The following is a 23,858-nucleotide window of genomic DNA, read 5'->3' on the forward strand; positions in this document are numbered from 1 at the left end:
GCTTAACGGACCCGAGGACAAACTACACAACAAAACGTGTCTGTGTAACAGCGGTAAGCCGACGGCCCATGTGTAGGGCAGTAATATTGAAGAGTGTGTTGTGTGGAGATGAGATCTGTATTCCCTGCTTCTCAGAGCTTTGATACAGTGCTGCCAAAGAGCACAGGTGGCCTCAGAGTAGTGCAAACCTCGCAGACAAAGTCCCCTGAACCATGCTAGTCCTACATACAGAAGCTAGGTCATGATGTCACTGGAAAAAGTGGACATTATCGGCAAAGAGGGGGGTGAATAGATGAATAGCCGAGGCAGTTTGCATTAGGGGTCTTCATGGGCAGCTGCGCGGGGTGAATAGAGGAGCAGCAGCTGTGTGCCAATCAGATGGCCGTCATAAGTAAAGCCTCTGGGCTCCGGCAGTCGTGAATGTGTCTGTTATGAGGTTCTGACTCCCCCTTGTGAGTGCTAAGGTCTGTGGCCCATGTGGGGGGGGGCTCCCTAAGGGGCTGATACCCTGTACGTTTGCATTTGAGGAGTCACACGTACAAAGCCCCCGTCTCTCTTTATGTCTTCTTCTGATAAATGCACACATGCTGATGAATGATTCAGCTCGGGCAGGCACGCGCACAGGATGGCTGCGCTCCATGGCGGTCTCAGGGGGAGAATCTTTTCATGCTGCTCTTTCCGATCCTCTCATGCCAGATGGCCTGATAAGCCCATGGGACGGCAACACCTACAACTAAATCTCAAAGGCTGCTGTAGGAATAAAGGCCAGCTCTGCTAGTTGGGTGCCACTGTAAATATTGCCCGACACTTTCCATGAACAGGATACAAAAAAGGACAAAATAATTTTTCAGAGAAATCTTTAGAAAATGTTGATCGTCAATCTCAGGAGAGCTGTTTGCTTTTGTTCATTTTAAGTAGTTCCCTGTCACTAAATTAAAGTTTAAAACCATGATTTGTGTAATTTTGTCATTTTCTTGCAAAAAAACGAGCTAAAAACTAAATGGAGAAATTTATAAATTAAATAAATGAAAAAAGGGAAATAAAACCACACCAAAATTGGAAACACACTACCATTAAAACATTTTTTTGAAAGAAGTCTCTAATGCTCAAGGTTACATTTATTTGATGATAAATACAGTATAAAAATGGTAATATTGCAAAGTATTATTACAATTTTAAATATATTTTCAAATGTATTTTATTCCTGTGATGCAAAGCTGAATTTTCAGCATCATTACTCCAGTCTTCAGTGTCACATGATCCTTCAGAAAACATTCTGATATGCTGATTTGCTGCTCAAGAGTTTTTTTTTTTATTATTATCATCAATGCTGAAAACAGTTGTGCTGCTTAATATTTTTGTGGAAACCGTGATACATTTTCCAGATAAATTTCCCATATATTGAAGGAAAACATTTATTTTATATTGTTTCTTTGGGGAACAGTGTTGAATAGAACGTGCACACACACCCAAAAAAAGTCCAAATCATGTAATTTCTTGGGTGATGTCACATTTTTTAGTAAAATCATGGAGTAACAAGGTTGCAAACAAACCGTGGGACACAGAAAAATACATTTACATTTTTAGAAAAAAAAAAATGTAAATATATTTTTCACAGAAATTTGACACAGAAATATATACATCAATTTCACAAGCAACCACCTTCTTACCTGGCTGTCTCACCACCACATGTGTGAAGCCGGAGAAGTCTTGTGCCAGGCGGTACCAGGCTCCATCAGGGTCCGTGAGCCACTCCTCCACAAGGCAGTAGTACGTTCCAGAGTCGCTGGTCTCGGCACGATGCAGCGTGAGGCCGTATAGCCGAGGAGAGAGCGTCTCTGACTGCACACGGCTGCGGAGACGTTCCTCCTCAGCGTACGCTCCGTACTCAAATGCTCCAGAGTGTTTGATCTTCAACAGCAGCTCATCCGGCTCTCCGGCCTCAGCCCTCCGGGCGTACCACAGCACGGCATGCTGGGAATCCGGGCTGGTTTGAGACGTGACGGAGCAGTTGACACGCACCCGACTGTCCTCCAGAAACTGCAGACTCTGGTTGGACTTGTGTACCTTCAGTTTACTCACTAAAGGAGGAGAAAGAAAAAAAGGGGAATAGTTAGAACAGTGAATACTGAGATTTACGGCGTATTTAGACAATGCATATCAACAACAACAACAAAAATACACTTCCGTCCGTTGTTCTTGTCTGATGGGAGTATCCTTGTTAAAAAGAAGTGTTTAATTGTGTTGAATATCCACTTGCATTCTTTTTAACAAGGGTAGGTGCATGGGAATCTATTCTGATGTGAATAGGCCTTTTATCCGGATGGAAATATGCATGTTGTTGCCGAGGGGATGCTGGTATCACTCGTGTTACATGTGGCAGAAATAAGATGTCAGAAACAAGAGAAAGGCTGCGGGATCCTGGGCATACATATTGGATTTCTACAGGTGTGACTGCCATCAGCTATTTCACACCATGAGTGGATTTATGAGCACCAGAAGAACTCAGGAAGACACAATGAAGATGGGAGACACATTTTCACACCTGCAAATACTAGGCCTCACACACTTACAAATGTAGATCATTAGATTTGTGCAACAGAGAAGCGCTTAAAAGTAAAGAGAGCAGATGTCCTATGTGAATCCCTGCTATTTGGCATAGGAACATGCAAATGGCTCAGGCACACTTTCAAGCACATTAAACATATGCCACTGAATCACTCCTTCCATTTTCCCTCAACACACACGGCGCCTTTTATCAAGAAAATAATAAATTGTTGGGACTTCATATGATTGTTTCTTTTACATTTAGTAATACCACAAATTAATGAGCATCTGTGAAACTTCACAGTCCATTTTTTTTTCTGTGTTAATGGCTCTTTGCTAAAAATCCAATTTTCCACTGACACTTTGGCTCCAGTAATCCCCATCACGCATTTCTGCACTTCCAGCAAAGTCCCCTGATTCATCCCTAAGCCTGGACCTTCTCCGGAATAACAGCGGCATGAACACACTCATGCTTCTAACCAGTAGGCCTAAACTCAAATCCTGCAGCAAAGCTCCTCAATTGTGTAATGTCAAATCTCACCGATTTTAACACTCCCCCCGCCCCCCAATGAAACCACAAAATAATAAGGAATTGCTCCTCAGTTTAGGCTTTTACTGATATGGGCTTTGTTCCATATTCTTAAAAGCCAAGTATAAACATACTCCAAAAATGCAGCTAAAACTACTACAAATAATTAATGATCATAATTGTATTTGATGTGACACGTTGAGGAGTTTGCAGTATAATCGCCGTGTGCTGACATACTGTTGTCATCGCATCTGATTTCAGACCAAGCTTCTTAAATTAAAATGTCACACAGCAAAATGAGTTGTGTTCACTCTTGCAGGGCTGTCATAGTTAATATCTTCCCATAGTTCAAGACTCCAACAATACTGACAAGAATGAAAGTGTCAGTACCCCCTCAGTTGTTTATGGTAGTCACATTAGATCAGTTGCTTGTTTGCATGTAGAAATAAAATCACAGATTCAAAGTCACCTTTTAATAACGTTAAAAAATGTTTTATTCACCAGCATGAGGATTTTTTTTCTTTTTCTGACACGTACACACATATGTACATGTAAGGCATGTGAATATACACTACTGTTCAAAAGCGTGGGGTCAGTATGATTTTTTTAAAGAAATACTTTTCAGTATGGATGTATTAAATTGATCAAAAGTGACAGTAGACATTTATAAAATATGTCTATTTCAAATAAATGCTGTTCTTTTGATCTTTCTATTCAACAAAGAATTCTGAATCATTACCCACAAAAATATATAGCAGCAACTGTTTTCAACATTGATAATAATAAGAAATGTTTCTTGAGCAGCAAATCAGCATAAAATAATGATTTCTGAAGGATCATGTGACACTAAAGACTGGAGTAATGATGGTGAAAATTAAGCTTCCTTTGACATTACAGGAATAAATTACATTTTAAAACCTATATAGCGAAATGGATTGCTATTATTATTACAATTTAAATTGTAATAATATTTCACAATATTACTGTTTTTGTTGTATTTTTTATTAAATAAATGCAGCTTTGGTTTGCACGTTTTTCAAAGGGACTCAAAAACATAAAAAAATTCAACTAACCCCACTCTTTTATACACCAGTCTTTTTTCATTGAACTGCAGTGTTTAGGGTACTTATAAAGAGTACGCTCAGAAACTGCAATGGGGCTGAAATTAATTCAGATCGACAACAATGCACATTAACATTAGTTTTTGTCACAGCTAACAGGCATTTCTCCTGTAAGTGCAAAATGTCATCTTGTGTGGCATTACTGGTTGGGTGCACACTAAAGATGCTCTCAAAGCGCTGGCAGTCGTTCCATAGGGAATCTCTACAGAAGACTCCATAGCGAGCAGCTAATTGCAGGAGAATGACTCCTCAATCCTCTAAAGCAGAACCACCAATGGATGGGATTGCCACACAACAGATTTCTTAGTTTTCTTTCTAATTTCTTCGGTTTTGACAGAAAACAAAGGCTGAAAAAGAGATATCAGGGATTAAAGACCCCATGAAATCAAAATTAGAGTCATGTGGCTTTTAGTTCATTTATTTGAAGCCATCTATGTGCTAGTGTACTCGTCAATGTTGATATTTCACTTTTAGCTGATATATGCAATTCAAATTCATCTGTACAGAAGCCCTAGGTAGGAGGTCTTGCATTATTTCCTGTCCTTTTTTCATGAACTCGACGTTACATTTATTTACATTGTTATGTTGAGCGACAGCAAGCTCTTCAATACATTGCACACAAGCTTCCTGTTTCCATAGGAAATACATCAGAAAAGAAAAGAAAACTAGACTTATCAAGAGATTTTATAAGATCCTTAACCTTTCACACGTAAGTTTAAAATATTCTGGCTGACCCCCAGTGTGAGTTTTTCAAGGTGACCTTTATTTAGAACAGGGGTATTCAACTAAAATTTAAAGAGGTCCAGTTAGAGAAAATTTCTTGAAGCAAAGGTCCAGAAGATCATAATGTCTAACTATTTAGTGTGATATATATTCAAGTAGCCTAGTTGTATCAACATCTGCATGTAATCAATACCTGACTGACAAATCAAATGAATTCAGTAAAATTCAAAAACTTTTTGACAATATTTATTGTCATAACATAGAACTGAACATATATGAATGACTGTAGATATGTATAATGTTCATGTTCATGAAAATTGTGCATGTTCAAAAAAAGTGCTTAACTTCAGAAAAATAAAATAAAGGGAGGAAAATGCCCCCTTTTCTGTTTCACATCTTGACTCAACCAATTTTACAGATAATAAATCTCAACACATTTCAACAATTGAATAGTTTTAGAGTATCACTTTCTTCCCATCTTATATCCCACTCCCCCACTTTTTTGCTCAGTGAGAGAATTGAGCTCTAGCTTGTCTTGCCAGGATTTTAAACCTGGGCTTGAATGGAGTCAGGGCCATTCTCATACACATGTGAAGGTGCTCATTCGTGAGCCTGGAACGATATTTAGTTTTGATAATGTTCATTGTGGAGAAAGGGATCTGGGGATCTGTCCGTAGTCATCACTTCAATGTAAATTCCCATTTCCAAAAGAGTTTAGACCTCTCTTAAAGCCTAGGCCCTAGGTGAGTTTCATCATCCACTACACCACTACCATAAAGACTACAAAAGCTGCGCCAATTAAAATAGAAGACGAGGTCAGGTTTTAAATCATAACCTTCTGTTTTGGCCATGGGCATCAGTTTGGTTTGAAATGTGCTGGGGACAGAGACACATTCGGAAGTGCATTTTCAGAAGTGCTGGGTACAATGACGCATTAATTTTTTTTTTCTCTTTTGCACGTCATATTTTGAAAGACGATGTCTTGTAGCTTACTAATGTAGCCTAAATAAATAAAAAAATATACAAAAATGTGATGATGTCCGATTCGTTTTATGAAGAAGAAAGCCTTAAGTTTTCAAAAAGCATTAGACATATGACCAGTGTTGGGAGTAACACGTTACAAAAGTAATGCATTACAGTAGCATATTACTTTTTGCTGTAACGCAGTGTAAGGCAATACTAATCAATTTTCAGTAATATTTTACTCGGTGCATGTTCAGTAACACTTGCGTTACAACACACTTTTAGCCTAAAATTTAATTGTTCAAAAAAACCGGGGGAAAAAACAGCAAGACCGCGAGACATTAACGAATGAAAAATGCAAGTAAGTTATTACCTGTTCGTGGTCAGTCAATAGCCGTGCGTGTGTTGTCCAAGTTTGTAAATAAAGACTAAATGACAGCTTCTGATATATTTGTATGGCGATTTATTTCATTCATCTCCCTCTTGCTGGAGTACCTTTGTATTGTGTGACATAGTCCAGAAAAGGCGTGTTTAGGGCAGGTTTTACAGGAGTGCCGCGAGGCATGATTTCGGCCTCTGTGCTCGCGCTGGCCAGTGGAAAACCAGCTAATGGGAGAATATGGTAGAAGAAGACTGTAGCCTACATTCGCAAGATGGACGTATGTGCATTACTCTGTTTGATCTGTGTTTTCTTTCTAACCAGTTAGGCTATGTTTAGGTGGTGGTTTTTTTTAATCATGTTTTCATCACGCAATCATGTTTTTGATGCAGTGGTGACACGTTCATGTAAAATGTAAGGATGGCGCTGCAAATAAAAGCACCTAAAAGCTGTCACAAAGAACCGGTAAAAGTTATGATCATGAATATGTCAGATATAGCAGACATTTTAATTGTGTATTAATAAACAAGTGTTTTCTGTCAGTGTTGGCTGCAAAGATGAAGTTGACGATGCTGACTCGCGATCTTCGCAGTAGTGAAGGCACCAGAGAGAAATGCACATTTCATACGGATTACATAAGCAGAGAGCAGTCTGTTTTCTTTCGTTTTGAATTGTTCTGTTTAAAATTTCAAGCTTTCTATAGATGTATTTCTCAGGTCTGTGAGGCAAGTAGGCTACCTTATGTTGAGTTTCGGTTCATTTATGAGACGCGCTCCAGTTCAGGCGCCGGCGCCTCAATGTCATGATTATCTATTGTCTGTTATAATATACTTATTACATATTAAATCCAGGCAATTGGTTGATGAAACATTGATTAAAATTTAGATACAATTAATACAAAACGAAATTCACTTTAAAGAAAGGCTTTGTGATATTTATTTTTTCTGTTTGAGGTCTCTGTGGAAGTTTTAAAACAGTCTTTTAGTGCCGCTTCAGAGCGGTCATGTCCGTAACATTGTTTTTTCCTCATAAATGCGAACACGAAAAATAAAATAAAATAAAATTAAATAAAATTAAATTTATATTTTATTGTTCTGTGGAGAGCCAACCCTTCTTCATCCGATGGGTATCCTACTATTACTTTTGATTTGCGCAGAGTAATTCACAGAATTGATTGCTCTGCTACCAGCCTCTGTCACTGTGTGGAGCTTGTGACTATTGCAAGCGAGCAGCTGAGAAGCTATATTTATATTTACTTCTTATTTATTAAATCCAGGCAATTAGTTGATGAAACATTGATTAAAATTAAGATACAATTAACACAAAACGAAATTCACTTTAAAGAAAGGCTTTGTGCTTTCTTTTGTTATTGTGTTTTTGTTCAAAGGACTTTAGTTTATGGACAAAACGCCTATGGTTTTGGCTGTAGGTCCGGGTCCGTATATGACGGCTTCTGGGTCCGGACCCGGACCGCGGTCCGCCTGTTAGTGACCTATGATTTAGAACATGTCACTTTATGGTTTCCATGGTGACACATCATTGCTTGTCACATGACACACCGCAGCAACAACAGCGCTGAATGAATGATGATATGCTTTTATGTAATTTTTCCTTTTTTATTCAAAATATTCACAAATTTGTTAGCTATGACATGAAATATCTGATATTCCGATCATCAAATATATGCAAGTGGATGTGTTTTGTTGTTTAAACACCTTTATAACGATCACATTAGTTGAGCTTTATGCGCATGTTAGTTTGTGCCACAGTTCAGAGAATCGAATCTGTTGGATTTACAACACGTTAATTAATCCACTTCTCCCAAAATCCATGAAAGTAAGTGGCCGGTGAACTGGGAGAAGAATAGAGTAAACTTTAAAGTTACTTACACAATGTGTAGGGCCTATCTGATATGAATAAAACGTATCTAATTATAATGGAAATGATTATTATTGCTTCTTCCATAGACATCAGTGTGTATTTTACAAACTATAAATGTATTGTTTTTTAGTACTTATGTGAATTTATATGTCTGAAACCTAAAATAAACATTATGTGGTTGAAAACACTGAAAAGTTATGATATATGACAGCTCTGAGTGCGTCTGTCTCTGGCTCAGCACCAGCCAACGCACAAAAGCACATTTTAATTTAGCAGTTGATCACGTGATGCACTGACCGTTCTAATCACACCGGTGTGATCATAGGCTCCAGGGACCAGCCTAGACTGATCACACCGGTGTGATCGTACGTGTGAAAGGGTTAATGGCAGTTGTGTGGTGAGATGAATCTTTTACAAGTTCCCTTTCAAAGTGGATCTTCAACGCTGTGTCTGATAATGATGCTATGGGGAATGCCCTCAGCCTAACCATGTCTAAAGCTTGTGTGTTAAACACAGCAATTCATTGGATGATGATGGTCCATGATGTCACAAGAGGAGCGCCCATTAATATAATGATTCTGCTTCTCTGTTTGTGATCAAGACCATTTTAATCCGGTAAATTCTGGGAAAGTTTTCACTGAGGCTAGGCTGATTACATCAGTAATATCAGAGAGAATAGAGACTCACATTGAATTTTGGTGAATCATTCATTTCAGTGTCTTTGCTTTAAAACACAAGCTCTGTAATATTCAGTGATTGTTTCTGAAGAGCGTGCTTTTGGTCTCGTACAGGACTCGGAGTCGTACAGTAAGCATGTGAGTCTCTTTTATATTGATGCTCAAACAACAAACCCTGTATGTGCGTTCTTCTCGATCATTGATCGTACGCTGCATTTACGTACAGACATATTTCAGTTTATTTGTGTTGTTTCCAGACACACTCAGGATAATGTTTGATCTGTCATGTTTACGTTGCTGTATTTAGTAATTGTTGGTTTATGTGGTCAAGGCGGTTGATTTAGGAGTTTTTGGCGTCTCCATGTGGTCGTGTTCGGTATCGCAGCTCGTCTAAAATTAAAATAAGCTGTGAATTCTGTAAAGTTTCTTTTTCTGTAATGTTTTTTCATGGGTGCTTATTTGGTTATTTGGTTAACCTTCTCAAAGGTTCCTTGAAGCTTACAGAAAATACATTTTGGTAAGAATAGGCCTTCAATCTGACTGTTTACTTTGTTGGATATAGCAAATGATTACAAAATGAATGTGTTAATTTCACGATAAGTGTAACAAAACTGTGATTAATCCGATTAAAAACTTTAGTTGACTGACAGCACTAATTGAACTCTAATAGTAACAATAATATGCTAATTCGTCTCTTCAGTTACGTCACGCCAGTAGTAATGTTATGTTCTTCTTCGCACCAATATCCAGATTCCAACTAGCAACAGCGCCCTTTTTATGTAATTACAAAAATGGCCAAACCGCTATCTATGACACATTTATGAAAGAAACACGTCTAGACAAAGATGACAGGACACCATAACAACTTGTGCCTTTTGAAATAGAACTAACCGATAACTAGGATTACGATGACATTATCAACATTTTAATTTCAAAACCCAGCCGACATGATGAATTCAATTTTCAAGCAAAAGGAAATTTGAATGCTACCGATTCTAATCTGACTTGTGTTTTGACTTGTGATCCTGAATCATGAATCACATTTTTTTTTTTCATTCATTGGCCAGAGGAGAACTGGCCCCCAGACCGATCCTGTTTTTCCCAAGTTTTTTTTCTCCATTCTGTCACCTGATGGAGTTTGGTTTCCTTGCCACTGTAGCCTCTGGCTTGCTTAGTTGGGGACATTTAATATTCAACATTATTGATCTGCCTACTGATGCTGTTGTATAAGAACTGAACTGGATGATGAAATCTTTTTTTTTTTTTTTTGCAGAACTGCTTTATAGATGAAATAAACTAAGTTAATAATTGATGCTCTTTACAACGGAACTGACTTCAGATGAACAACAGCCAAAATGCATCATTTTTCTGTTGTCACTGTAAAGCTGCTTTGAAATAATCTGTATTGTAAGGTGACTTGAATAATACTGATGCTTGATTCAGGCTCTGGGGCACAATTAAATACAATCATACAATATTTCTCAGATTTACATAAGGTTATTTACTGAGGCTTTGAAATCTGAGAAAAGTTATGCAAGGCAGCTCGCATTTGAGCTGCAGTTTAGTCTCCTGGGCAACAGAGAAGCAATACAGCAAACATGATTGGAAACATTTGCCATCTCTGTTTCAAGCTCAATCCTGGTCATGCTTTTCTTTCAGCATAAGTGCACTGATGCTCTGTTCTCTCTCTCTTTCCCCATTCAATTTTCTAATAAAGAAAATGAGCAGAGAAGGGAGCCTTTGACGAGATCAAAATGAGGTCCATTGGTCTTTGTACTTTCTGTCCTACAGGAGCAGCTATTCTTTCATTTTCTCCCAAGAGTTGCTGCAGATAAGATTATCTCCCCACTCAAATTATCCATAGTTATGAATAATCTTGCGTGGGTTTGCCATCATTCACTTGCTTTTAGGGTTACCCTTACTAGGTCTGAATCCTTCAGAGGGCCTTCTACATTTGTCCTATTGAAGTAAAGCGCCCAATTAAATTCTGACAGGATCCTCTCCGACTCCATGAGGCATGATTAAACAATTTAATTAAACAAGATATGTGTTCTACACAAAAATGCAAGCCATTTCTTTTCTGTTGTAAATCGAATTAGGAAAATCAATAAATGTATGGAAATCAAGAGAGGAGGAAGAAAAGAAAGATGGGAGAGTAAGACTGCAGAAATGAAGCAAATCAAGCAGCACATTTTAAAGAGCTCAGAGCTTGATTACAGGCAGTTTGTGACGGCTCTCAGACGGAGGGCGAGGAGGTGCGGAGGGGGAGGTTGGCAGCGGAAAAAGCAAACAGAGAAAATGTTTAGAGTGCATTTGTGATTTTCTAAGAAGACAGCGAGCTGCGCTCCCTCCTCCTGCGTGTGTCCAATTTGTTAGCCCCAGTTAATTACAAACACGCTGCGCTGCCGAGATAAAGATGCTTTTATTTGGTTTATTTATTGATGACGCAATCTCCAAAGATAATGCAGCCTTCCCATCAAGAAAGACATATTATTTATTAATTTAAGAAAACATTTATTGTGATGACGTCCACTTTTGTAACGCATCATGTAGAATAAAAAATAAAAAAAAGTTGGTTGTACTATGAAAACACTGAGCAATCAAAATGTCCTTGCAGGTCCAAAAAAGCATATATTGAAACTAAATTCTGTACATTTTGATCCCAGTGAGATCTTGGGTAAAAGTCAGAATGTACGTTCCATTGACAGCTCGTAGGAGCAGTCAAACAGCACGAATGTCACACTAAATGGCACTGCCATAACTTTGTCGGAAGCTGAAATTTATTGCAAATGCAATGAATCAGGCCCCCACTCAGTCACAGTGAGGTAAAGAGGAATTAATGAGGACAAAATGGAAATGCTTACCAAATCTTAGGCTGTTCCTGACTGGGTGTAACACCTTCCACCTTCCAGCACTTTCTTCTAAAGCATTCTAATGTTTGGCAGCTTACAGATTTCAATCTGATCTGAGCACAGATTGTTCTGTGAATATGTCAAATGTAATGCAGGCTTTGCAAAAAGGCAGCTACTGAAGGATAGAGTAGGTACAAACTGTATTAGACTGAACAGCAAACCACAGGTGTTATGTAAGTGCATAAAACTCGTATTAATGCTGCACAGTGGTGCTCTAACTTACACAAGAATCATAATCAAGGGAAACAACAAATCACACAATATAATGTTGATTACTGATGCACGGCGGACCAAATACATAATGCGCACTGAGATTGTGGCTCTCTCCTTGATTTCTCTGACAAGACCATATCATTTAACAGTATGAAAAACACTAAAACTAACATTTATGTGACCTGGGAAGAGAAAGAGATCTATGCTACAAAGTAAGTCTTATTTCCTTATTAAAACAGCGACGTTTCAAGAGTTCTGTTGATGACACAAAATCATGAGCAGTCATTAGGGATGAACAGTTAATCGGTAGCTGCTAATTTCAACCCCCACTGACAGATGAAGAGTTCTTACGGCTGTCAATCACTTACAACATACTAATATCCCCGTTCATGCATATTTATGAGTTCCACACGCACGTCTATTTGCCCGAGCACGAGTGGAGACTGAGAAATGGTTGAGATGTACCTGTAAACATAAAAGTCTTTTTGGAGCACTCTCTTTTTTTAAAGGGAGGGAGAGGGGATCCATTTGCTGCCTTGCGGATGTAAAGTGGCTTTGAGTGGAGCAATGACAAGTGGAGGTGGATAATCATCAGAGATGGAAAGAGGAGGCAGAGGAGTGCCTGAGAGGAAGAGAAGAACAGAGGAAAAAAGCACAACATACAAAAAAAAAAAAAAGGGGGGGGGGGGATCAGAGAATGAGTAAATGGCGCAGAAATATTAAGAGGTGATTGTTCAAATCGCAAAGAGGTGGAAGAGCTGCTCACTTTGAACATATATGAGGTGGATAACTGAACACCGAGTTGTGAGAGGAAAAGTGAAATTATGGACTGCCAGTGAAACGCATCAAAAAAATAAATAGTGTTTCTTTTTTATGCAGCACTAACTCAAGCACATTGAAGGCCAGCTTAGAGTCACGTCCAAACTTGACTGCTCTTCCATTAACTGTTAATCCGAGCAGCAGAGCCTGCAATGTGTCATATTAACGTTCTGATATGTGTTTAATACCAGGGAAACAGATTGTGTGTGTGTTTTTAGAGGGGTGGGAGGGAGGTTGTCTTCCCTCAGGAGAGCAGTTTAAGCAGATCTGCCTTGCACAGTGAAGAATGGGGCTTGAGCACTGCTGCCCTCCGTATGCTACAAAAACATAATGGAAGCCTAATATCTATGCTAATGAGGCTGATACATCTCCGATTCCTTTGTGTTGCAGAAGGATTTCCAGCCGTCTTCTACAATGTAATTAGGGCTATATTGTAATTATGTGAATCTGTGCTCGGGCAGGGAGTCCACAGATGAGTCCTCGATGTTTTCTGGGCATATCCTCCCTCCATTAATCCTCAAACTTCTACTGAGACGAGTCCCCCCCCTCCCTTAACATACTACATATGCATGGGTTCGGGTCTGTGACACAGCAAAAACCAGCCCAGAAAGCATAAGTTCAGGTCTACAAGAGAGGGCATATGGACATGTGTGTTTTATGCACTGAGAGAGCATTCAACTAAATTCAATGATTTCTTTTGGCCGGAGCGAGTGTCTGGCGAGGATTGAGGCTAAATAGCATCTGGTTAATGCTCCGGTCATGTTACCCACAGGCCTTTCTGTCGTTTTATAGTCAGGGCCTCAGATGTACTGTATGATAATCAGCAAAAACAACTCATCCAAGAAGTAAAACGGAATGGAAACATTGCAGGCACTGAAGAGTGAAGAAGTCAAGTGATATTAGCGAGCTCAGTGAGTGAGGAGACATTTTTGAAAAAGATGTGTGATATCCTCAGAGACTTTGATTTAAAATGCTATGAAGTGTTTATGGATATAGAAAGGGAGAGTTGCTAAAGAGGAGTTATTATTAGAGACATATTTAAGAAGTGCTGGTGATGAATACGGACATATTTTTGAGAGTTGAAAGTGTTTTTCAAATGGTCCAAAAAGAGGTTTAAGAGAAAATAATTTTTTTAAATATGCAAAATGACAGCTGGAATTTCTAAACAAGGCTGGAGAGATGCCTTGCTGTCTACTGTTCTAAATAGGCAGCATTCTGAAACAGAGCCTAAAAAGTGACAAATTTGGAACACTCTACATAGGTAGCAACTTTATACTTCATACAAATAGCAAAAATATAAAAAATAATCAACTTATCTCTTTATTCGTCCACCATTTGGATGGATTTTTGTCATTGAAGTCACAGTGTATTGTGGGATCTTTGAAATTTATACCTGCAGTGCTGCTTTAGAATTATGCCAATTTCCCACATTAGCCTGTCTATGTAGGCACTTCACAAGGTTTTAAACCACAGTGCAGGTGTGTGTGTGTGTGTGTGTGTATGTGTGTGTGCTGAAGGGGTGCTGTGTGAATCTGGTGAGAGACAGTACCCTATATTTTGACCTTGAACATAATTTCAGAGCTAATTAATTACCAAACCCTATGAAATGGTTTTGAATATGAATGTTTCAGAAACAAATGTGCTTCATCAATCTTCCGTTGTGTCAGTGAATGTCATTGAGTAAGGTCTATTGCTTGGGCACTGGGATGGAAAATAAGGGAGCACACAAAGCTCTAGTGATTGAATTAGGAGCAAAGAGCTGGTGGTTTCTGGCTCTGCAAGAAATATAAGGTGCTCTACATAAAGACTCCTGGAATACTGTCAGGAGAATACTGCAGATCAGTGCTTCTCGGGCCAAGAACCATCTTTGATCAAAGCAGAACATCCAAGTACTGCCAATTAACTCAATGAAACTGACATAACTCTAGAAGCAAGATAAGGACTGTGAGCGGCATAATGCCATATTTTAATGAATATCAATATTCCTGTATATTAGAAAAACTGGTACTGTATGACCCTAATCAGTCTCTTAATTGGCCCTTTTGCACATCTATATGGAAGGAACCAGGAGCAGCATCTAAATACACACAAACACACATGTTAGGTTTCCATTTTTTAAGGGGACTTTACATAGACAATGATTTTCATACTGTACAGAATGTACATTCTAACCCCTAACCGTAACCTATCCTAAACTTACCCAGTTCTTTAAGTTTTTAAAGAAATGAATACTTTTATTCAGCAAATGATGCATTAAATGGACCAAAAGTGACGTATAATTGTAAGTCACGTATAATGTTACAAACGATTTCTATTCCAAATAAATGCTGTTCTTTTGAACTTATTAAAGAATCCTGAAAAAAAGCATCACGTGTTCCACACAAATATTAATCAGCACTGCTTTCAACATTGATAATAAATGTTTCTTGAGCAGCAATTAGCATATGAGAATGATTTCTGAAAGATCATTTGACACTGAAGTGAAGACTGGAGTAATGATGCAGAAAATTCAGCTTTGCCATCACAAGAATAAATTACATTCGAAAATATATTAAAATAGAAAAGTTATTTTAAATTGAAATAATATTTCATAATATTACTGTTTTTACTGTATACAAATAAATGCAGCCTTGATGAGCATGAGACTTCAATCTTATTGACCGCAAACTTTTGAACCATATTTATATTTGTAAATAACATTAAAAACACCTACAACCTATTGCATGTGTTAATATACATACTTTGTCATTTAATTTAGACTAATTAGTACTAAAAGAAATTTTCTCTTAAAACCTCTCTCATCTGCCTTGTTGTTTCTGAGTCAGAAGCCACTTTTAAAGCTTCCCTTCATGAAACAGAGCATCTAGATTCTACTAAGAGGGCAAACAAAATCATATCTTGCCTTTAGCCTTCATTTGCTAGCTGCTTTCCTTTTACCAATTTTGAATAAAAGTGTGGTGCACACACACTGATCAGCACGGCTACACAACATCCCGCATTCCAGATGACTATGCATGCAGGCTAAGAAAATATATACCAGAATCAGAGAACCACCACTGTAAGTCACATCATTCTACAGTGAAATCTGGCACAGAAAGTGTCGTCATGCAGCCAATAAGGTTCACAGATTTCTATGCTGGATCTCGGGAGTGGTTCTCCTCTCAGGTTTCTGGGAGATATGAAAACACCTGCTGTTCACACTTGCTCGGGTGCACTAGTTTGGTTTAGTAAGGATGGACAAAGAGGGGCAAAGCAGACAGTGGGTGGGAGAGAGTAAGACAGCGTGAAGCTACAGGGTGTCGTGAAAGGAGAAACAGAGAATGTGTGTGGGAAAGGAAAGAGAGAGGCTGATAAATCATCTATGCCCCGGAGGGAGATTGTGGTGCATGTTGGAAGACTATGCTCCTAATGAAGATGGACAGCAGAGATTCATCCTTGGGACAAAAAGATAGCGGTTTTCCATGACAATTTAGATGCCATGTACAGGCATGGTGAGAGCCATCAGCGGGATGACTGGTGTCCACTGGGTACGACAGGTGTGGGAGAGCATTGATCCGTCAAGTGCCAGGACCCATCAATGTAAAGGACACTTGAAACTTTAACAGGGGCCGCTGGGACAGTACTGTATTAATGAGAACTTTTCAACGGAACAAGGTACAAGAACGAATGAGAGAGAGAGAGAGGGGAAGGAAACTAATATTGATTGTTTGTTAATTATAACCCTTTGATTTGTTTTCAAGCTAATAATACTCATCTCAACATCAAACAGTGAGATAACACTCTAGCAAGCACTCCACTGTGCTTCCTCGCATCTAAGACATGAGGAAGCTGTTTAAAATCTGATGACTGATCCATAGTCTTCTCACACATCACTGAAGGTGAGGATTTGAGCTGAATACCACCTCAGGTCTGGTGACTGGATCCAGTCATGGCTGATTAATGGAGGGAAGCAAGTAACACAGTGAGATGTAGGCTAACAGAAAGTGATGCTCAGCAGATGAAGCACCACCTCTTTCACCTACAACAAAAGCAGGTTTGCCAGTGTGTTCAAGTCGGCATGAGATGGAAGTTGCATTTGTCTTTTCTTCCCTGTTGTGATGCATATCCGAGTGAAACGGCACAAGAAGAAATGTAGGAAACGCACTTGATTTTGTCCGTTGTGAATTGATTGGATGGTTAGAAGGGTTGTAGTTTGCTATCAATGTGATGTCATGTGAATGTGAGTGACAGAAAACACATAATAAGAGAAGAGTAGAGATGTCAGTGCAAGAGGGAGGGGAAGTTATTTTGATTAGAGATTAGAATTGTCAATTTTGACTTCATGGTGACTTTAAAGACTGTTAGGCTAACTAATTGTGTACGTACGTTTGAATGCATCATGATAAAACCCAGCTAAACATCAACAGTCATTTTCTGCAGTGTCACATGATCTTCCAGAAATCATTCTAATATGCTGATTTGCTTAGGCCATATTAGTTACCTTAAAATACTCAGCACAGTACATGTAAGTGCATGTAAGTGCAAGTACTGTAAAATAAAGTGCAACCAACATTTCTTATTACAATTAATGTTGAAAACAGTTGTGCTACCTAATGTTTTATATTAGCCTACTTTTTTTCAGGATTTCTAAATTAGTAGAAAGTTCAAAAGAACAGCATTTATTTGAAATAGATATAATTTGTAACAATTATAAATGCCACTTTTGATTACTTTAATGTCTGCTGTAAAGTATTCATTTTTACTTTATGCTTGCTAGTTGAAATGTTTGTTAGCACATTGCTACACTGATGTGCTGATTAGTGCAAAAAAAAAAATACAAAAAAAAATACAAAACACGCACAAATATTTAATGAGATGGAGCTTTGTATCAATATATTGCAGTACCGAATGAAAAACAAGGATATTTGACTTCAGTGCAATGCATTGCGGGATTCTCTTCTCACTCTGCAGGCGATGCTGTCTTAGAACACGGCCAAAAAGACATCTTTGAAGGCAGAATGATAATGCTGTAACAGCATGATGCCTTAAAATGCTGTCTAGGTAGGCAGCTCACCGGGTTTGGATTTGAAACCGAGCTAATATGTCAGCACGCGTGCACACCCACCACAGCTCTGACAGTGGCAATTTATCTGTTTTCTGTGATGAAAGCATGTGCAAACAGCATGTGCTTTATATTTGGTTGTGTGTAGGTGAACTCTTTTGGCTCCGTATTCTATGTAGGGCAACACTAAATCCTGTTTCAGTTTCATTTCTCATGCCGTTTTCTGCTGAGAAACTAATGAAAAAATGTTCATATTCCACATCTGACTGCTTCATTAATCTGGAGTGGCAATGGTCCCATTAGGACACATCCACTGGCATTACCACACACAGATTAGATTGTGTCACAACGTTGGAAGGTTAGGCAGCGTCCCTCGAGATCGTCATAAATGAACATGTGTTTTCTTATTGCATTTCACATTCGCCATAAAAGCACAAACGCAATCATGGGAGGAAAAACAACCCATCATATTCAGATTTAAATGCCGAATCTAGTTTTAAAATGTAAAAAGATTTAGAAAGTTGAGCTCAAACAGGAGAAAATCACAATGCAGCCCCTGCTGAGATGCTGCACACAGAGTGTTTATGTGTGGAGTCGCCGTCGTCGTCGTTATGGATTTCTGATGAAATCACAGCTAGAGGAGTTTCCCTCTATTGCACTTGAAGACAGAAATTAAAATTCAAGCAAAAAGCGTGAGCAATAAGGGAAGATGAATATCGACGCCACAAAGCTTTGGATCAACCTGCCGGTGCGGTTTCATTAAGTGGCAGAAGTGGAACACAGGGACAGCTTAACGAACACAGAGCAACGCCTGAAACAACCTACTCTCGGAAACTTCATACGTCCACCTTCATGCCGTTAGTGCTGGCATCCTCCTCAGAAACTGAATCACATGAACTGCCTTCACAACCCACATCTACTGTACCCGATCTACGACAGGAATCCATGAGGAGGAAGGGGTGGAATGAGCAACTGTCCTGTGTAGGAGTTTATGTGGATACATTCATATTTAAAGTATTTAAAACTAGTGTGCTACGCAGTTTCTAGTATCATTCTAGATAAAATGGAAGTTACTCTGGAGAGAAAGCATGAGACATTTTTTTTTTCTTGTCAATTCTACAGAGAGACGGATTTGTTTAATTATGAAATGGAAATTGCAATACTGTTCTCTTCCCCATTATGATATATATCCAAGTAAAGTGGTTCCTCGCCATGCAGCATTTTTTTAAAAGTTGATTTTTAAAAATACGTGCACGGATAAATCATTTTATCATAATAAATACTGTAATATTCCATAAAACAATGCCATAATAAACTATCTCAGAGAGAGCACAGCGATCAATGGCGGCTATCACACCAGAGCCTGACAGCAGTGCCAAACACCTTTCCTCAGGCCATAGCCACACACACACACACACACACACACACACACACACACACACAAACAAGACCTCCGGCTATAAACACTGCCAATTCCTGCCCCCAGAAACACCCTGCAGCCCACACACACACACACAATATCGCCTACATGTTGTTAACATCTTCCTTGTCTCTGGGAGAAACACAACTTAATACCTTCCTACATGAATTATTCAAATATTACTTCAAATCGAAGACTTTTTTTTTTTTTTGTAAAATGAAATAAATCAGCAAGATAAGCAACTATAGGATAACACATACTTGAGTTCTTTAATTTACGCAGTGTTTAATGCGTGAAGGCAGCAAGAAAAGCAGCATCACTGGTCACTATGAATCATTGGAGTCTATGCGCCGGGAATATGCACTATCATTAGCATTCAGAGCCTGTTATATTAATCATCCATCTCTTCCATACCTCAGCAAACAATCCCACTAGTTCTCTCTCTGACACCACGAATGAATAATACTAGAGAACAACCTGAACTTACTCACCCTCATGACGTTCCAAACCTGTAAGACTTTCGTTCATCTTCATCATCTTCCTTTAAATGAAATCTGAGAGCTTTATGTCCCCTCCATTGACAGCTACACAACTGACACTTTGACGCTTCAAAAAGTTAATAAAGAATGAATGTATTGAACTGATTGAATGTAGGCTTTTATTCACATTTAAACATTGATCAGCGAACATAAACAGAAGCTCAACCGGACTTTGCTTGACGTGTGAGAACAAACCTCATTGGTTCTTGCTGAAGCTCAAACGTGCTGCGTAACACATGAGAATTAACCTCATTGGTTGATGAATGTTTATATGTGAATAAAAGGCTAAACTCAATCTGTTTATCATATAAAGTGATCGAGTCTTTTCAGAAAATGTGGTCTAAACAGCTCAAATCATATGGAATAGTTTTACTATCTCTTTATTAACTTTTTGAATCGTCAAAGTGGTAGCTGTCAATGGAGGGACAGAAATCTCTCAGATTTCATCAAAAATATCCTCATTTGTGTTTCGAAGATGAACAAAAGTCTTACAGCTTTCGAACGACATGAGGGTGAGTAATTAATGACAGAATTTAAATTTTTGGCAGAACTTTTCCTTTAATACATTGATTACAAATCACATTGATTACAGCCAAATTATTAAAATGCAAATAAATGTCTTATTCAGAATAGAACCAGAATATGGATTTTTTCCAGAAAATAGCAGGCATGTAAACATGAAATCTCAATGTAAAAGAGCTGATTTAACGGTACCAAATCTGAAATATGAGAAGGTAGAGTCAAAAAATACAAGTGGGTGAGGGGAAAAGCAAGAGACTGTGTGATGTCTTACGAGGCAGAAATTAAGGGGTGTAGCTGTGGCACCACAGTCTGTTCCCATGATGCTGTGAGGAACTCCAGATGAGGGTGCTGAGGTAAGCACACGAGCTGGCCTACACATTAAATATGAATTAAAAGGCTTTAAAGCAGACATGACCTGTCCTATGAGACGAGATAAACATCTACCTTTTTACTGCCAGACGCAGACCTTCTCGAGCTCCCTGAGCACACAGAGCAAGCATCCAACTTGTTTCAGACCAAGAGGAATGTGTAGTGTTTGTTTTCACCGTGTGAACGAAGCCACCCTTGCAAAAAATATAAAATTTATTGTATTTATACTGAGCCACTCTGTTGTTCCTCACATTCACGCGGTAAGACGGCGCTTTTTGCCTTATACATATTAAACAGGCACTTCTGGAGACATGATTTAATGTCTCTCAATAATGCATTCAGTCAGTTGCATGATGTTTTCACACATCATTACCCCACTCCAGTCTCCATTTCTTTCAGAGAATTTTCTCCACGCAACCCGTTTCTCCAAATGTCAGCTCGCAACATTTAGCCAGAAGTATTTAACATTTAGAAAACTAGCACAAACAGATATAAAGATAAAGCAGAGAAAATTAATGCTCTACGTTGTTTATGAAGCATATGGGCAGCATTGAAATACTTTAGGGAAGTTCGGTGGCTTGACATGCTATACTCCATCTAAAATTATTTTAAACAGCATTGTTGCTCATTTTAATTTATTACATGGTTATTTGTACTTAAAAATGAACAATGCAGGTCTATTTAAAATAAAGGTAAATTTAAATTGTGAAGGTATTCTTTTAAAAGGTGAAACATATTAAATGACAAGTTACAGGATCTAAAATAAATACTTCCCCTAATTGATTAATGCACGTTAATCTGATATTGTGACGTTGATAAAAGAAGTTATATAAATAACACATAACGCAGTATAAGTTTTCATGTCTGGGAGGTATTTAAATAAGGTATTTAAAGGGATAAATATGAAAAATAAGCTATTTAAAGGGATGGTTCAAGGTGAACATTCTGTCATCATTTACTCAAGCCGTTCCAAACCTGCATGACTTTATTTTTTCTGTGAAAACTAAAATAAGATTTTAAAGAATGTCATTGTCCATACAATGAAAACAACACTGGACCCCAATGACTTTCATTGTACGGACAAAAACAAAACAAAACACTGAGACATTTCTTAAAACTTTTTACTGTATTCCACACACACACAAACACACACACACACAAAAAGTAATGGTTTGGAGTTAATTTTAAGTTGAACTTTCTCTTTAAAGAGTCTTTCAAGTTTCATGTTTTTTTTTCTTGAACATAAATTACACACATTCATACCTTAAACATGAATTTTAAAACCAAACTACAATGTTTGTTATATTTGTCAAGCATATAAACTCACATCCTTATGGTAGTTGTAGTCCTGTTGTAGAAACTTTTGCTAAGTGGATTTTTTTTAAACACATTGACTTCAGAATTTATATTTTAGAACAAAATGTAAAAGTCTCTTCAAGTAAATTGAACAGACCTTATTTTACTCATAATACTCCTAAAAATCCGTTAAAAGTTCACAAGAGAACACACAACTCAAAACTGCTAATTCTCTTCAAAGTTTTGGACTACAAACAGAGCAGATGTAAGTTAGTTTAGAGAGGAGGTCTCTCACTCTCTCTCTCGCCCCTTTTCAATCTTTGCGTAAAACTTATCTTCCGATCAAACGCTCCAATGCGTCCTAGCTGAGAGAGACTGGAGAAGCTGTATTCAGAGACAGATGATGACAGAGACACTCCGGGACTCCATCAGCGCTGTTCTGAAAAGTCAATAATGAAGTAAACATCAACAGCAGGGCCGTGTTTGATTATGTTTATGAAATGTTTTTTGGATACAACTCTATGATATTAGAACGTCAAATATCTACCAGGACTGCGTTAAGCAATCACACCTTTTTAACTCGGTATAGCTGGGAAACTGCCTCTGCGTTGAAGTTCTTCATGAGGCTGGAGGGTTGCTACAAAAATACAAAAAAACCTACACTTTTAAATTCAAATGGATAAAGAAAAATGTCAGTGGAAAGTCACGGGCTATTGCTCAAACGTCTCTGTGTTTGCTCTCTAACGGCCTACCATTCAGTGTAATAAACACAGTGAAGCATACACCAGGGAAACTAAACGAGTGCTCAGGATGATAAGTTGATTCCCAAATGCATGCTGAAGGGTCGTGTGGGTGCCGGCTTTCCCCTTGAGAGAGTAAGGTCACGGAGCCAGTGGAGCAAAGAGCTCTGCCTCGCTCTGCATCTTAAACATATGTGCGTGATGCTTGTGTAAACCAAACCGTTGGCACATAAGTAGTAGGACTGAAGAATCTTACTGGGAAAAAGTACTGCAGCCGTAGAATGGGTTTACACAACAACAGTCCCTGATGTCAATTGTCACACGCCACTGAGAAAATGCCTGAGAACTGTATCTGTCCTGTGGGAGGGGCTACATTTTGCTAATACTTTGTGACAGATCCCTAGCAAACTAATATAGATTTCCTGATTACCTCAGATACAGAACATCCAATAATACAGTCTATACTAGCTTTTAAAGTTATAAAACGCAGTGTGCAGCATTGCATGACCCCTCATATTATTATTAGTAATATTGATATACTATTATTATACTAGAATTAGCTTTTATTTCTATATTTTCAGTTTTTAATTTAGTTTAAGTTTTGGTACTTTTATGTGCATTTGTCATTTTTATTAGTTTTTGTTTTTATTATATTTAAATAATATATATCTTTAATTTGTTTTCAGTTTTAGTACTTCAACCTCAACTTATTTCAATTAGTTACCACTTAGTTTGTTTTTAAGTTTAAGTTAAGTTATGTAAGTTATATTTTATTATACTTTATTTAGTTTTAGTCAACAAAAGCATCAAGAGTTAAATTATACTTTTTCATTTTGTAGTCAACTTACACTGAATAACTAGTCGACTATATGCTACTACAAAAAAAACAAAAAAACAAAAAACAGAAGGTCCTTCCCAATTTGCATTCTTATGCACTATTGTATGCCGTTTTGCAGTATACATAGTGCAAGTAGTGAATTCACACTGAAAATTCTAAAAAGAAAAAATGCATTTTAAATACCCAGATGATGCACTTAATTAACCGAAAAGACAAAGTGTGGAATGTTGGACACTTCATGCACTCAACTGTTGCATCTTCAGACTCTGATGTTAAATGACAAAATAACCATATACAATTCATACACTACACAGTTGAGTACATAGTGC

At 38.1% G+C, this 23,858-nt stretch overlaps 1 protein-coding gene across 1 annotated transcript in view; it reads right to left on the bottom strand.

The window, feature by feature from the left end:
* igsf3 (immunoglobulin superfamily, member 3) overlaps nt 1–23,858 on the bottom strand; it is a 166,122-nt gene that overhangs the window by 6,392 nt on the left and 135,872 nt on the right. The window contains exon 7 of the mRNA XM_084121611.1: nt 1,671–2,081. Within this exon, the coding sequence (XP_083977737.1) occupies nt 1,671–2,081 (411 nt within the window). The remainder of the gene's footprint in view (nt 1–1,670; nt 2,082–23,858) is intronic.

Source organism: Abramis brama (genome assembly GCF_963993115.1).
Source record: "Abramis brama genome assembly, chromosome: 8".
Taxonomy (NCBI): domain Eukaryota; kingdom Metazoa; phylum Chordata; class Actinopteri; order Cypriniformes; family Leuciscidae; genus Abramis; species Abramis brama.